The 15,179-nt window shown below is 39.1% G+C and overlaps 1 protein-coding gene and 1 long non-coding RNA gene across 16 annotated transcripts in view; one reads left to right on the top strand and one right to left on the bottom strand.

The window, feature by feature from the left end:
• Positions 1 to 13,896, top strand: part of LOC139751229 (uncharacterized) — a 35,558-nt gene extending 21,662 nt beyond the window's left edge. For 13 of the 14 annotated variants that reach the window (XM_071666451.1, XM_071666442.1, XM_071666440.1 and 10 more), the window contains 2 exons: positions 3,526 to 3,639; positions 10,488 to 13,896. In XM_071666451.1, coding sequence (XP_071522552.1) covers positions 3,526 to 3,639; positions 10,488 to 10,641 — 268 coding nt within the window. In that variant the 3' untranslated portion in view covers positions 10,642 to 13,896. The remainder of the gene's footprint in view (positions 1 to 3,525; positions 3,640 to 10,487) is intronic. The other variant, XM_071666454.1, reaches the window with a different exon arrangement.
• The window catches only part of LOC139751232 (uncharacterized), a 179,943-nt gene that overhangs the window by 37,259 nt on the left and 127,505 nt on the right, over positions 1 to 15,179 (bottom strand). The window lies entirely within an intron of this gene.

Consider the following 15,179-nt stretch of genomic DNA (forward strand, 5'->3'; position numbering starts at 1 on the left):
AGAAACTTTGATGAATGCAAATATAATCACCCCAAAAGGTGTTTGAAAGCATTCCTGTTCAGAACCACTGATGCCAGAGGATGTTTTAAATGGAAAGAATGTGACTATGGTCACTGTAAAATTTTTTTACAAATATGACATATATTTGCAAATTGGAAATGAATGCTTGTTAAGGCATTCAGAAAGCCTGTCTGAAAGAAAATTTGCTATTTCATGAATATTTGACAATGTAAGAAAATTGAGAAATGTAGAGTAAAACACATCATATATACATACATAAACACCCACACACACATATACATACCTAAACATTTCGATGTATACATGCATATACATACACAGACACATATATATATATATATATATTTTTTTTTTTTTTTTTTTTTCATACTATTCGTCATTTCCCGCATTAGCGAGGTAGCGCTAAGAACAGAGGTCTGGGCCTTTGAGGGAATATCCTCACCTGGCCCCCTTCTCTGTTCCTTCTTTTGGAAAAAAAAAAAAAAAAAAAAAAAATATATATATATATATATATGTGTCTGTGTATATATATATATATATATATATATATATATATATATATATATATATATATATATATATATATATATATACATGTACATATTCATACTTGCTGCCTTTGTCCACTCCCATCACCACCCTGCCACACATCAAATAGCATCCCCCCCCCAAGGTAGCACTAGGAAAAGACAAAAAAGGCCACATTCATTCACACTCAATCTCTAGCTGTCATGTGTTATGCACCGAAACCACAGCTCCCTTTCCACAGCCACGCCCCCGCAAAACTTTCCATGGTTTACCCCAGACACTTCACATGCCCTGGTTCAATCCATTGACAGCATGTCGACCATGGTACACCACATCGTTCCAATTTGCTCTATTCCTTGCATGTCTTTACCCTCCAGTATGTTTAGGAGACCAAATTGGAGGTGGAAGGATGGAGTGAAAAAGATTTTGAGTGATTGGGGCCTGAACATACAGGATATGATAGAGATGATAGAGATGCTCTGTGGAAGGTATTAAGAGTATATGGTGTGGGAGTTGCTAGAAGCAGTGAAAAGTTTTTATCGAGGATGTAAGGCAAGTGTATGAGTAGGAAGAGAGGAAAGTGACTGGTTCCCAGTGAATGTCGGTTTGTGGCAGGGGTGCATGATGTCTCCATGGTTGTTTGATTTGTTTATGGATGGGGTTATTAGGGAGGTGAATGCAAGAGTTTTGGAGAGAGAGGCAAGTATGCAGTCTGCGGTCGATGAGAGGGCTTGGGAAGTGAGTCAGTTGTTGTTTGCTGATGATACAGTGCTGGTGGCTGGTGGTTTAGAAACTGCAGAAGTTGCTGACTGAGTTTGGTAAAGTGTGTGAAAGAAAGCTGAGAGTAAATGTGAATAAGAGAAAGGTTATTAGGTTCAATAGGGTTGAGGTGCAAGTCAATTGGGATGTAAGTTTGAATGGAGAAAAACTGGAGGAAGTGAAGTGTTTTAGATATCTGGGTGTGGATTTGGCAGCGGAAGTGAGTCACAGGGTGGGGCAGGGGGTGAAGGTTCTGGGAGCGTTGAAGAATGTGTGGAGGACGAGAACGTTACCTCGGAAAGCAAAAAGGGCATGTTTGAAGGAACAGTGGTTCCAACAATGTAATATGGTTGCGAGGCGTGGACTATAGATAGGGTTGTGCAGAGGAGGGTGGATGTGTTTGAAATGAAATGTTTGAGGACAATATGTGGTGTGAGGTGGTTTGATCGAGTAAGTAATGAAAGGGTAAGAGAGATGTGTGGTAATAAAAAGAGTATGGTTGAGAGAGCAGAAGAGGGTGTATTGAAATATGGGCACATGGAGAGAATGAGCGAGGAAAGATTGACAAAAAAAATATTTATATTCTATCATTTTTATTATACTTTGCCGCTGTCTCCTACATTAGCGAGGTAGCGCAAGGAAACATGAAAAAAAGAAAGGCCCAACCCACCCACATACACATGTATATACATAAACGCCCACACACGCACATATGCATGCCTATACATTTCAACATATACATACATATACATACACAGACATATACATATGTACACATGTAGATATTCATACATGCTGTCTTCATCCATTCCCAATGCTACCCCACTACACATGAAATGGCACCCCCCTCCCCCTGCATGCGCACAAAGTAGCACTAGGAAAAGACAACAAAGGCCACATTCGTCCTCTAGCCTGAGCTAGGGACTCATTTTATCAACCAACCCCTAGGGGTGGATGAACAGCTGGGTTGACTGTGGACTGACTGCCGCAACCAGGATTCAAACCTGTATTTTGAAGTGCCTAGAAACGTTTCACTCAGATATCCCATATTATACTCTTTAGAATAGATGGTTTTTCCCCAATGAAGTGGGATTACTACACAGTTTACTGATTATCCTCTGCTTACCCAGCGGACCAGTCTACTTCAGGTTGTTTGGATCTTGGAATACCAACCACATTTAGGAAATGACTAACTGAGTTGTTAGCTTCAAGTTTGGGTCCAATGATACAAGGTGGGTCCTTCCCTGAGACCTTTCACCGGGCTTAGTAATGAGTGGTAACTTTTCCCAGAAAATCAGTCCTTTCACCTTGGACCATATTTGATCTTGCCATAGCACTAGCTTTTTATTGGCTAAATGTGTTGCCTTTCCTTAAAAAGAACTTTAGCAATGAAAAAAATTTCCCATATTACAGAGATATCATTACTCTTGTTTAGACTGAGGTAATAAAAGGGTTTGGATTAAGGATTTGAAGTAATATACCACTCAAGCCAATTTCTTTGTAATTAGTTGCATTTTATTTTTGTAAGTGTCTCATATGCAGTAGGATGCATTTTTTAAAGATTTTTAGCATGAACGTGCTAGGGCTGATTTACCCAAAGAAATATGCAGTCTATCATTTTAGGAACTTTATACCCTATGAGAATTCCTATGAATCCTTTCTTTTCATTAACCCTTTTCTATAAGTGTAAAGTTTCTTGCACAAGATGATCCAACCTTTAGGGGCAAATAGTTATTAAACAAATATATTGATGGGATTATACCTAAGCATTATTACATAGGAAGTGTGGTCATCATTTCATGTGCTTGGTGGCCTCCCTTGTAGAGAGAAATAGCTTCTCACAAATTCAAAACTCATTTTCTTGTAATTTTTAATCTCTACCATATATCTGAGATAGGACAGAAAGACTACTAACTAGTCTTTTTGTATGTTGTAGATGCTTATCGAGAGAGGCAGGAGCAGAGGTACTAGGAATCCCCTTCTTTCGTATCACTTTTTGAAAGTAAGGGAGAAAGAGCCCAGTAATTACCCATTCTTAATTACCTATCTGTACTGTATGAGAAGGGAGTTTTGCACTTGTTAGGCCCCATTTCTTGAACTAGATGTTTCCAGGAAGGCCAAGTTGCATATATAGAAAAAAAGATTACATCAATTGTGTTTATTTTTATTACTATGTATATATTTTAAATGTTGCGATTTTACTTCCTTTTCCCATAGTGATTGGAGAAATTTGGAAAATCTGGCTGATTTACCAGAAGGGGAATTTGTCATGAACAAAAATTCATCTGGGCAAAATGATCAGCCTATAGAAAAGGAGGGAGAGACAGTCACGTAAGTAAGAAATTTGTAAATAAGGATATAAAGAAATATTTTTATCATATTAAGAGTGGTGCTGTGGATATGGGGGTAAAGGACTGGAAGAAGTGAGAGAATTCAAGTATCTAGGAGCAGTCTTGGGTAAGTGTGGTGATATGGAGGGAGAGATAAGGGAGAGAGCAGTAGAGAGTAGAAGAGTCATTGGGTCCCTTACAGGTGTAAGTATGGAAGTGAAGAGAGGATTAAGGAACAGCATTGTCCTCCCAACCCTGACCTATGCAGCCAAAACATGGACATGGAATGAGTCACAGAGGTCAAGAATCCAGGCTCTGGAAATGAGCTATTTGAGAGGAGCATGTGGTGTGACTAAATAGAATGAAGAAAGAAATGAAAGGGTGTATGAGAGATGTGATATGGCAAGGAATGCAAAGAGAGTGAATTTTTGATTGGTAGAATGGGTGAAACGTAATACTTTGAGGTAGTTTGGGCATGTGGAATGAATGCATGAATAGGAGTTTACAAGGAGAGTTTATGATAGTACAATTAAAGTTGTTGGTGTGACTGGGAGATCACCTGTGACATAGGCAGATAGGGTGGAGGAATATTGGAAGGATAGAAGTAGTGGAAGAATGTGTGGAATGATGTATGCAAGGGAGGCATACAAGGACAGGGGTAAGTGGAGTCTCTTTTGCCATGGCCACCCCATGATGGGAGTTCTCAGAAGGAACAGGCATCAGAGATATAGGTAGATGAATGGAACAGATTGACTTAGGATTAATGCAGACATAATACATAAATTCAAGAGGTTGTATGATAAAAGAATGTGTTCAAGAGATGGGGAATTATAAGTGTAAAATTCCCTCTCCTTACAGTACAAATAGGTGAATCAAAATTTTCATGTTTTTGTTAATATGAAGTCATTTTGATGCAGTACAGTAACTCCCCTAAATTTGTGAATCTCCTAAGAATTATCAAAAATATATTGTAATGGAAACAAATTATTGACAAGTAATGCTAAACTAATTTTTGGTAGATTATATGGAGTAATTTGATTTATTTTATCATACATGTTCTTGTATTTATCCCTGGTGATGGGGAGAAAGAATACTTCCCACGTATTCCCTGCGTGTCGTAGAAGGCGACTAAAAGGGAAGGGAGCGGGGGGCTGGAAATCCTCCCCTCTTCATTTTTTTTTTTAATTTTCCAAAAGAAGGAACAGAGAACGAGGCCAGGTGAGGATATTCTCTCAGAGGCCCAGTCCTCTGTTCTTAACGCTACCTTGCTAACGCGGGAAATGGCGAATAGTATGAAAGAAAGAAAAGATGTTCTTGTATTATTTTCATACATTAATCTGAAAACTGCATGAAAAGATGGATTATAATATGAAAATTGTTTTTTGGTGACCGCAGATGATTACTAGCTAACAGTATGTTTGCTATATCATTTAAATGCAATTAAATGAGAGAAAAAGAAGTTACAACTGAATCAGAGCTCTGCAGATGTTTGTAGATTTGATTCTTTAAGGAAGATGCTCAAGGTTGCATGTCAGATGACAGACAGTGAAGAGAGGGTAGTATAGGTACACCACTGATTTTCTGGCACTCTTGATTCCAAAGCCTTGTCAGACTAACCATAATGCCAGACTAACCATGGTCACATAATAATAATAATTCATCAACACGCCTCTAACCCACTAATTATACATCTCTCATGTGTCTAAAGTATACCATCTGTCTAAAGTATTCATCTGCATTATACAAATGCTCAGGACTGAGGTGCTCGTCAGCTACGAGTTTCGCAAATTTGTCCACATACTCGGCAGCTCCTTCATGGTTTGCAGACCACTTTTCTCTGCACACTTTATTCATGAAAATTCCATGACGCTTCTTGAAAATTTGAAGCCATCCTTCACTATAGTCACGCTCATGTAATTTGAGTTCTTTATGGAACAACTTAGCCTGGTCCATTATCATGCTACCTGACAAGTCCACTCTATCACTCTGATGCTGTTGAAACCATTCCATCATCGTTCAATTGTGCTCAGTACTCTTACCATCTTTCATAGCTTTTCTAATTGTCATTTGCTCCTTGGAATCACTGTCTACATAGAATTTCAATATTTTCACCCTTTGTTTCTTTATATCATAAACAGTTGATGAACCAATACTGTAGATGTCACACAGCTTATGCAACAAAACTACGGTCCATTTTTTCAACAGTTCTACTTTATCTTGGATTGATATGGACTGGTGTTTACGTTTGACACCACGACTGACACTCTCATATATCTTAGAAGCCATAGCTAGGGTTAGATTTAAGCAAAATAAGTAAAGAATCTCACAGAATTATGGTATCACCAGTAACAAGTGCAGTGTAAAGATTGTAAATAAGCACACCCTACGCACAATGCCATCTGTGGCCGCCCAGTAAACTAGTCTGGTTGCCGCAGTAATTTCAGGTTCCCTCAAGTAATTTTGTCTGGAAAAAAGGTGCCGAACCATCAGCTGCCAGAAATTTGGTGGTGTAAAACATGAAAAATGGGTGTATATAGTGTGTTTAGGTCTGAAGGCATTTTAGATGATGAATTGTGAATAATTTTTGATTAAGTGCAGTGAAGACGTTTTGTGTATGAGGGTGGAGGCCTTAATAATGACACCAGTGTCACTTTAGTTGTTATCAGAAATGTTCACACTAGTATCAAAGTCCACACTCACTTTAGCTAAACTAATACTAGGTAGCAATGTATGAGTAGACCGGGAGGCTGCGCACATTTGATCCACATTATGCAGATGATGATACCTTGAAACTTAATGACTGTCATTACAAGCAATATTATTATGAATGTCCCTGGATCTCTCTGAATATATATATATATATATATATATATATATTTTTTTTTTTTTTTTTTTTATACTTTGTCGCTGTCTCCCGCATTTGCGAGGTAGCGCAAGGAAACAGACGAAAGAAATGGCCCAACCCCCCCCCCACACACATGCATATACACACGTCCACACACGCAAATATACATACCTACACAGCTTTCCATGGTTTACCCCAGACGCTTCACATGCCTTGATTCAATCCACTGACAGCACGTCAACCCCGGTATACCACATCGCTCCAATTCACTCTATTCCTTGCCCTCCTTTCACCCTCCTGCATGTTCAGGCCCCAATCACACAAAATCTTTTTTACTCCATCTTTCCACCTCCAATTTGGTCTCCCTCTTCTCCTCGTTCCCTCCACCTCCGACACATATATCCTCTTGGTCAATCTTTCCTCACTCATTCTCTCCATGTGACCAAACCATTTCAAAACACCCTCTTCTGCTCTCTCAACCACGCTCTTTTTATTTCCACACATCTCTCTTACCCTTACATTACTTACTCAATCAAACCACCTCACAACACACATTGTCCTCAAACATCTCATTTCCAGCACATCCATCCTCGTGCGCACAACTCTATCCATAGTCCACGCCTCGCAACCATACAACATTGTTGGAACCACTATTCCTTCAAACATACCCATTTTTGCTCTCCGAGATAATGTTCTCGACTTCCACACATTCTTCAAGGCTCCCAGAATTTTCGCCCCCTCCCCCACCCTATGATCCACTTCCGCTTCCATGTTTCCATCCGCTGCTAGATCCACTCCCAGATATCTAAAACACTTCACTTCCTCCAGTTTTTCTCCATTCAAACTCACCTCCCAATTGACTTGACCCTCAACCCTACTGTACCTAATAACCTTGCTCTTATTCACATTTACTCTTAACTTTCTTCTTTCACACACTTTACCAAACTCAGTCACCAGCTTCTGCAGTTTCTCATATGAATCAGCCACCAGCGCTGTATCATCAGCGAACAACAACTGACTCACTTCCCAAGCTCTCTCATCCCCAACAGACTTCATCCTTGCCCCTCTTTCCAAAACTCTTGCATTTACCTCCCTAACAACCCCATCCATAAACAAATTAAACAACCATGGAGACATCACACACCCCTGCCGCAAACCTACATTCACTGAGAACCAATCACTTTCCTCTCTTCCTACACGTACACATGCCTTACATCCTCGATAAAAACTTTTCACTGCTTCTAACAACTTGCCTCCCACACCATATATTCTTAATACCTTCCACAGAGCATCTCTATCAACTCTATCATATGCCTTCTCCAGATCCATAAATGCTACATACAAATCCATTTGCTTTTCTAAGTATTTCTCACATACATTCTTCAAAGCAAACACCTGATCCACACATCCTCTACCACTTCTGAAACCACACTGCTCTTCCCCAATCTGATGCTCTGTACATGCCCTCCCCCTCTCAATCAATACCCTCCCATACAATTTGCCAGGAATACTCAACAAACTTATACCTCTGTAATTTGAGCACTCACTCTTATCCCCTTTGCCTTTGTACAATGGCACTCTGCAAGCATTCTGCCAATCCTCAGGCACCTCACCATGAATCATACATACATTAAATAACCTTACCAACCAGTCAACAATACAGTCACCCCCTTTTTTAATAAATTCCACTGCAATACCATCCAAACCCGCTGCCTTGCTGGCTTTCATCTTCCGCAAAGCTTTTACTACTTCTTCTCTGTTTACCAAATCATTTTCCCTAACCTCCTCACTTTGCATACCACCTCGACCAAAACACCCTATATCTGCCACTCTATCATCAAACACATTCAACAAACCTTCAAAATACTCACTCCATCTCCTTCTCACATCGCCACAACTTGTTATCACCTCCCCATTAGCCCCCTTCGCTGAAGTTCCCATTTGCTCCCTTGTCTTACGCACTTTATTTACCTCTTTCCAAAACATCTTTTTATCCTCCCTAAAATCTAATGATACTCTCTCACCCCAACTCTCATTTGCCCTCTTTTTCACCTCTTGCACCTTTCTCTTGACCTCCTGCCTCTGTCTTTTATACATCTCCCACTCATTTGCATTTTTTCCCTGCAAAAATCGTCCAAATGCCTCTCTCTTCTCTTTCACTAATAATCTTACTTTTTCATCCCACCACTCACTACCCTTTCTAATCTGCCCACCTCCCTCGCTTCTCATGCCACAAGCATCGTTTGCGCAAGCCATCACTGCTTCCCTAAATACATCCCATTCTTCCCCCACTCCCCTTACCTCCTTTGTTCTCACCTTTTTCCATATAAATATATCAAGGAAGTAAGGCATGTGTATGAGTAGGAAGAGAGGAAAGTGATTGGTTCTCAGTGAATGTTGGTTTGCGGGAGGGGTGCGTGGTGTCTCCATGGTTGTTTAATTTGTTTATGAATGGGGCTGTTAGGGAGGTGAATGCATGAGTTTTGGAGAGAGTGGCAAGTATGCAGTCTGTTGTGGATAAAAGGGCTTGGGAAGTGAGTCAGTTGTTCACTGATGATCAGCGCTGGTGGCTGATTCAGGTGAGAAACTGCAGAAGCTGGTGACTGAGTTTGGTAAAGTGTGTGAAAGAAGAAAGCTGAGAGTAAGTGTGAATAAGAGCAAGGAAGGTACAGTAGGGTTGAGGGACAAGTCAATTGGGAGGTAAATTTGAATGGAGAAAACCTGGAGGAAGTGAAGTGTTTTAGATATCTGGGAGTGGATTTGGCAGTGGATCAAACCATGGAAGCAGAAGTGAGTCACAGGGTGGGAGAGGGGGTGAAAGTTCTGAGAGCGTTGTAGAACGTTTAGAAGGTGAGAACATTATCCTGGAAAGCAAAATGGGTATGTATGAAGGAACAGTGGTTCCAACAATGTTATATGGTTGCGAGGCGTTGGCTATAGATAGATAGGGTTGTGCAGAGGAGGGTGGATGTGTTGGAAATGAGATGTTTAAGGACAATATGTGGTGTGAGGTGGTTTGATTGAGTAAGTAATGAGAGGGTAAGAGAGATGTGTGGTAAGAAAAAGAGTGTGGTTGAGAGAGCAGAAGAGTGTGTATTGAAATGGTTTGGTCACATGGAGAGAATGAGTGAGGAAAGATTGACCAAGAGGATATATGTATTAGAGGTGGAGGGAACAAGGAGAAGTGGGAGACCAAATTGAAGGTGGAAGGATGGAGTGAAAATGATTTTGAGCGATCGGGGCCTGAACATGCAGGAAGGTGAAAGGCGTGCAAGGAATAGAGTGAATAGGAACAGTGTGGTATACCGGGGTCGACGTGCTGTCAATGGATTGAACCAGGTCATGTGAGCGTCTGGGGTAAACCATGGAAAGTTTTGTGGGGCCTGGATGTGGAAAGGGAGCTCTGGATTTGGTGCATTATAAATGACAGCTAGAGAGTGAGTGTGAACGAATGTGGCTTTTGTCTTTTCCTAGTGCTACCTCACGTACATGCGGGGGAAGGGGGTTGTCATTTCATGTGTGGCGGGGTAGCGACGGGAATGAATAAGGGCAGACTATGAATTATGTATATGTGTATATATGTATATGTCTGTGTGTGTATATATATGTATACGTTGAGATGTCTAGATATGTATGTGTGTGTGTGGACATGTATGTATATACATATATGTGTATGTGGGTGGGTTGGGCCATTCTTTCGTCTGTTTCCTTGCACTACCTCACTAACGCAGGAGACAGCAACAAATTATATTAAAATGAAAGGAAAGAATGGCCCAACCCACCCACACATACATGTATATACATACACGTCCACACACACACATATACATACCTCTCTTTTTTTTTTTTTTATTTTCCAAAAGAAGGAACAGAGAAGGGGGCCACGTGAGGATATTCCCTCAAAGGCCCAGTCCTCTGTTCTCAACGCTACCTCGCTAATGCGGGAAATGGGGAATGGTATGAAAGAAAATATATATATTCAGAAATGGTTATTGTTTTGACAGGAAGAATGTGACTCGTAAGCAAAAAAGAAATACAGAACAAGAAAGTTCTTCCATTACTGATGATAATGAAGATAAAGACTGTCCTCCTTCTAAAAAGCAATGTTTGGTGAAATTAAATGAAGAAAGGAGTTCCCAACCACCTTCAAAAAGTTAAAGTAATTTAGTTGAATTGCTAATGGTGAAAGCATGAAAGATAAGGGATAGAAGTATGTTTGTATGATATTTTATAAACAATTATATGGAGCAGGTATAATTACAAAGGGGTCACCATAATTCGTGAGATAGGTGCCAGAAATTACCAGATCATGAATTCTAGTTTAACTGAATTAAACAGAAGTAATTAGTTACATTTTGTTATCAGAAAGATATGCATAAACTATTCTTAAAATACTTTTATAAATATTAAAAATCATCTATAAATGCAGCAAATGAACATGGTAAAGAAAGAAAATAATTGATATAACTTGAATGTAATGAATCTGTTCCCCTCCATTGTATGATCATAAATATCATCAGAGAATTTTTCAAACATTTTTTTCTATGATTTCCAGTTCCTTACAGTACGTCAATATTACCAAACCATATTTTTCATTACAAACTGGTTTTTCCTTGACATGTTATGCAGGGGTCAACATGCTGACAGTGGACTGAACCAGGGCATATGAAGCACCCAGGATAAACCTTGGGAAAGTCTGTGGGGCCTGATTGTGAACAGGGGGCTGTGGTTTCAGTGCACTGCACATTATGGCTAGAGAATAGATGTGAGCAAATGTGGCCTTTCTTTGTCTGTTCCAAGCATTGCCTCACAAATGTGAAAAATGGCAATAAAAAATAAAAGATAAAAAATCCATGAATTTACTAATGAATGATATCAAAAGTATACCCTGGACTGAGATTGCTGTGAGAGTCCTCAAAAGGCAAAAGAAGGAACTAACCTACCAAGTGCACTCACCTAGAGATTCATGCACTACAGCTACTACTGCTCAGCCATGAATTATGAAAATTTGACTGCATGATTTAGAAAAAAAAGTGTGTAAAAGAGATACTGCAAATCTGTAAATGAGAATTTGAATCTCATGAATTATCATGACACCTTTGTACTCTGATTATACCATAATCATCCTAAAGCCCATGTACTATGACAATTAACCTTACTCTCAGTCATACTAATATTAAGCCTAAGATTTTAAGATGGTATAGCCTTAAAGGGTAAAATGACATATAGTAGGTTGTTGAAGAAATACAGCGTGATAGAAAAAGGGGTTGGAGAGAAACACTTAAGTACCTCCATATTCCTTGTTTGTCATAGAAGACAACTAAGGAGGCGGGAGCAGGAGACTGTAAACCCTCCCCTTCTAGCATTTCAATCACTAAAGAAGGAACAGAAGAAGGAATCAAATAGGGAGTGCTCACAAACCTCCATAAGTTGTTCACGATTTCCATTTGTAATATTGAATACCCCATGCTCCCCCCAAATTATACCATTAGTACTACATCATTCACCTTCACTTTCAGATTACCCATCACTAATTATCAGTCTCTTGCATCAAAATTGTTGACACACTCACTTGTCTGCTCCAAAAATATTTACCTCTAATAATCACCCATCTCTTGCCATCCAATTTCATTTTTCTCCACACAAGTCTAGAATTCACTTCCTTACATTCTTTCACACACTCCCACATCTGCTTTTACTTCCTTAACTCTTGTCCTCTCACCAACCCATTGTTTTACTCCTAAGCCATTTCCAAACCATTCTTTCCCTTTACTCTTGAGTTTTGTTTCACTTAGAGCCAGTACATCCAAGTTTCTTTCCTCAAACATACTGTGTCTCTCCTATTTTCTCATCTTGGTTACATCCACACCACACTTTTAGAAACCCCAGCCTGAGTCTGAAAAGGATGAGCTGAAAAAGGACTGGTGATTTTGGAGATACCTGGTTTAAAAAGAACATTCACAAGTATACATATGTGAGTAGGAGAGATTAGGAGGCATTAGGAGGCAATAGGAGGCATTATTGAATATATTAATTGATAGACGTGTTAAATAGAGAATTATGAATTTATACATGCTGAGAGGGGCAGCTGGTGGGTTGTCTGATCACTATCCTGTGGAGGCAAGGGTAAAGATTTGTAAAGTTTTGCAAAAGTGGAAACACTATAGGCGAGAAGAGTGGTAAAATTAAGTGGGCTTGGAAAAGAGACTTCTGTGAATAGTGAAGGAATATTGGGAAAGATTGAGTGTAGAATGGTGAAAGGGAAGAGTAAATGAAGCAAGGGCAATGGGAGGTATTAAAGGAAGCATGTGGCATGCAAAAGGTGGGAGGAGGCAGATTAGAAAGGATAGTGATTTGGGGTGATGAACAAGTGAGTTCTGTAGAAATAAGAGAGTTCTGTAGAAATGAAAAGAGTGTGGTTTGTAGAGCTTAGGAGGGTGTGTTGAAATGCTTTCGTTGACAAAAAGGATATATGTATCAGAAGTGGAGGAAGCATGGAGAGTGGGAAGACCAAATTGGAGATGGAAGGATGGTGTGAAAAAGATCTTCAACAATCTGGGGCTGAACATGCAGGAGGGTGAAAGGTGTGCACAGGATAGAGTGAACTGAAATGGTGTGGTATATTGGGGTTGACTTTCTGTCGGTGGAAACCATGTTGTGTGAAGAAAAAAAATTGAGCAATCAGTGCCTGAACATGTAGCAGGGTGAAAGGCATGCACAGGATAGAGTAAATTGGAATGATGTGGTATATTGAGGTTGATATTCTGTCAGTGTACCAAACCAGGTTATGTGAAGCATCTGGGGTAAACCATGGAAATTTCTGTGGGGCCTGGTTATGGATAGGGAGCTTTGGTTTCAGTGCATCACACATGACAGCTAGAGAATGGATGTGGCCTTCCTTTGTTCCTGGCACTACCATGCTAATTCAGGAACCAAGAATCAAGTGTAGGGAGAAAAAAACATATAGGCATGTGTATGAGTAGGGAGAGTGATTGTATATATTTACATTTTAGGTTTGATTTGAGTAAAAACTATTGATTGTTAGTGCTGTAACTCAGTAATATTATGTAGGCATCTACTTATAATGATTAGCATGCTCAAGTGTAAATCTTAACAAAATCATTTAAAGAGTATGGGAATGCAATTTTGGTAATTTAGGTATAATGATAAAAATATGATGGTAAAACAAATTGTTAAAGAATGTAATTCGTATTGTATAACAAGAAATGATTATTTCTAAGTTAAAGGTGTGTAATTTTTGGTAATTTAGATTATAGTGAATAGATGTATAATTTTTTGCATTTTGTATAAACATGTAAATATATATATAATTTTTAGCATTTTAAATAACTTGATAAATGTAATCACTAGTTAAAATATCTTTGTTGATATTCTCATAAATTGTATTGGTTACTGGGTTTTGATTTTTTCCTGGTGAAAAATATAATAGGTTTCAATATAATAGGTTTCATGTAGCATTATACTTACATCGTTGTTTATCGTCCTCGCTGTTATAATTGCCAAACCAAGTCATTGTATAGATGTTCGGAACAGATTTTGTTACAGTATTATATCCATTATCTCTCAGATCTAAAGAATGGCTTAGCTCTTGCATACCATGTGAGTTTGAAGTGGTTTTAAAGTACTTTTTTTTTGTGATAAGCAAATATGGCTTCGTGAGCACTGGAGACACTACTGTACAGAAGTGACTGGGCAAGGAGAGGTTAGTTAAGGTATATTCCTTTGAAAGAGGAGATTAAATGAAGAGTGAGGGTACTGGTGATCACTTACAGTAATCCTCCATTACCACCACCAACCAGTCAGGTGATGGTTACCAACATTACTAGTGCTACACAGTGTTATTATCTCTCCCATTTACTGTGGTCACGCACCTGCCAGCCATCACCGCTCTACCACCTGGAAATGATTTTGCTTACAACAAATGCTGTCACTTAACAGTTAGAATTTAATTCGGATGAATGTAAGGTGACGATGCACTTTGGTCATGGTAATGTACAGGTAGATTATAAGATGTTTGATAAAATCTTAGAGCCTGCTAATGAAGAAAAAGAATCGGGATTACTGATGACAAAGGTTTAACAAAATTACAAACCACATTTTAAATATGAGAAAAGCCAATCAAAAGGTAAAATTGATAGAATCCTCTTAAGACTGCATGTGCTTAGGGGCATTCATTCTTAGAACTATTTGAATGATATTGTTAGCTGCCCTTGGAGTATGCTGTTCACGCATAGTCATATTTCAGGAAAGATATAAACGCTTTAAAGTACAGAGAAGAGTCTAAAGTAGTTTCAGGAATATAAAATATGTCATAGAAAAAAACTACCATGCTTTTGTAGAGGAGAAAGATTGTTTATGACTTAATGCACAAACCAAAAAAGTCGCAGATAGTGAAGATATTTTCAAAATGGGAAATTTAAGAAGCAAGCATAAAAAGCACCACAGCTTACATGTACAATACAGTTCTGTGGCCCCGCCTTACCACATACCAATCTCCAACAACATCCACATTACCAATAAGCACACCTTCACCATCTCCCCCCCACCACCCCCCAAACACACACATACCTAAAGTCTACCCAAACATCTGAGTTCTGCTCGTTGATCCATTCACGGTACCATTCTCCTTTCCGGGTCAAGTATTAAATGACCTTCAATGTTGGTAATTAAGAAAG

Source organism: Panulirus ornatus, chromosome 11, assembly GCF_036320965.1.
Source record: "Panulirus ornatus isolate Po-2019 chromosome 11, ASM3632096v1, whole genome shotgun sequence".
NCBI lineage: Eukaryota > Metazoa > Arthropoda > Malacostraca > Decapoda > Palinuridae > Panulirus > Panulirus ornatus.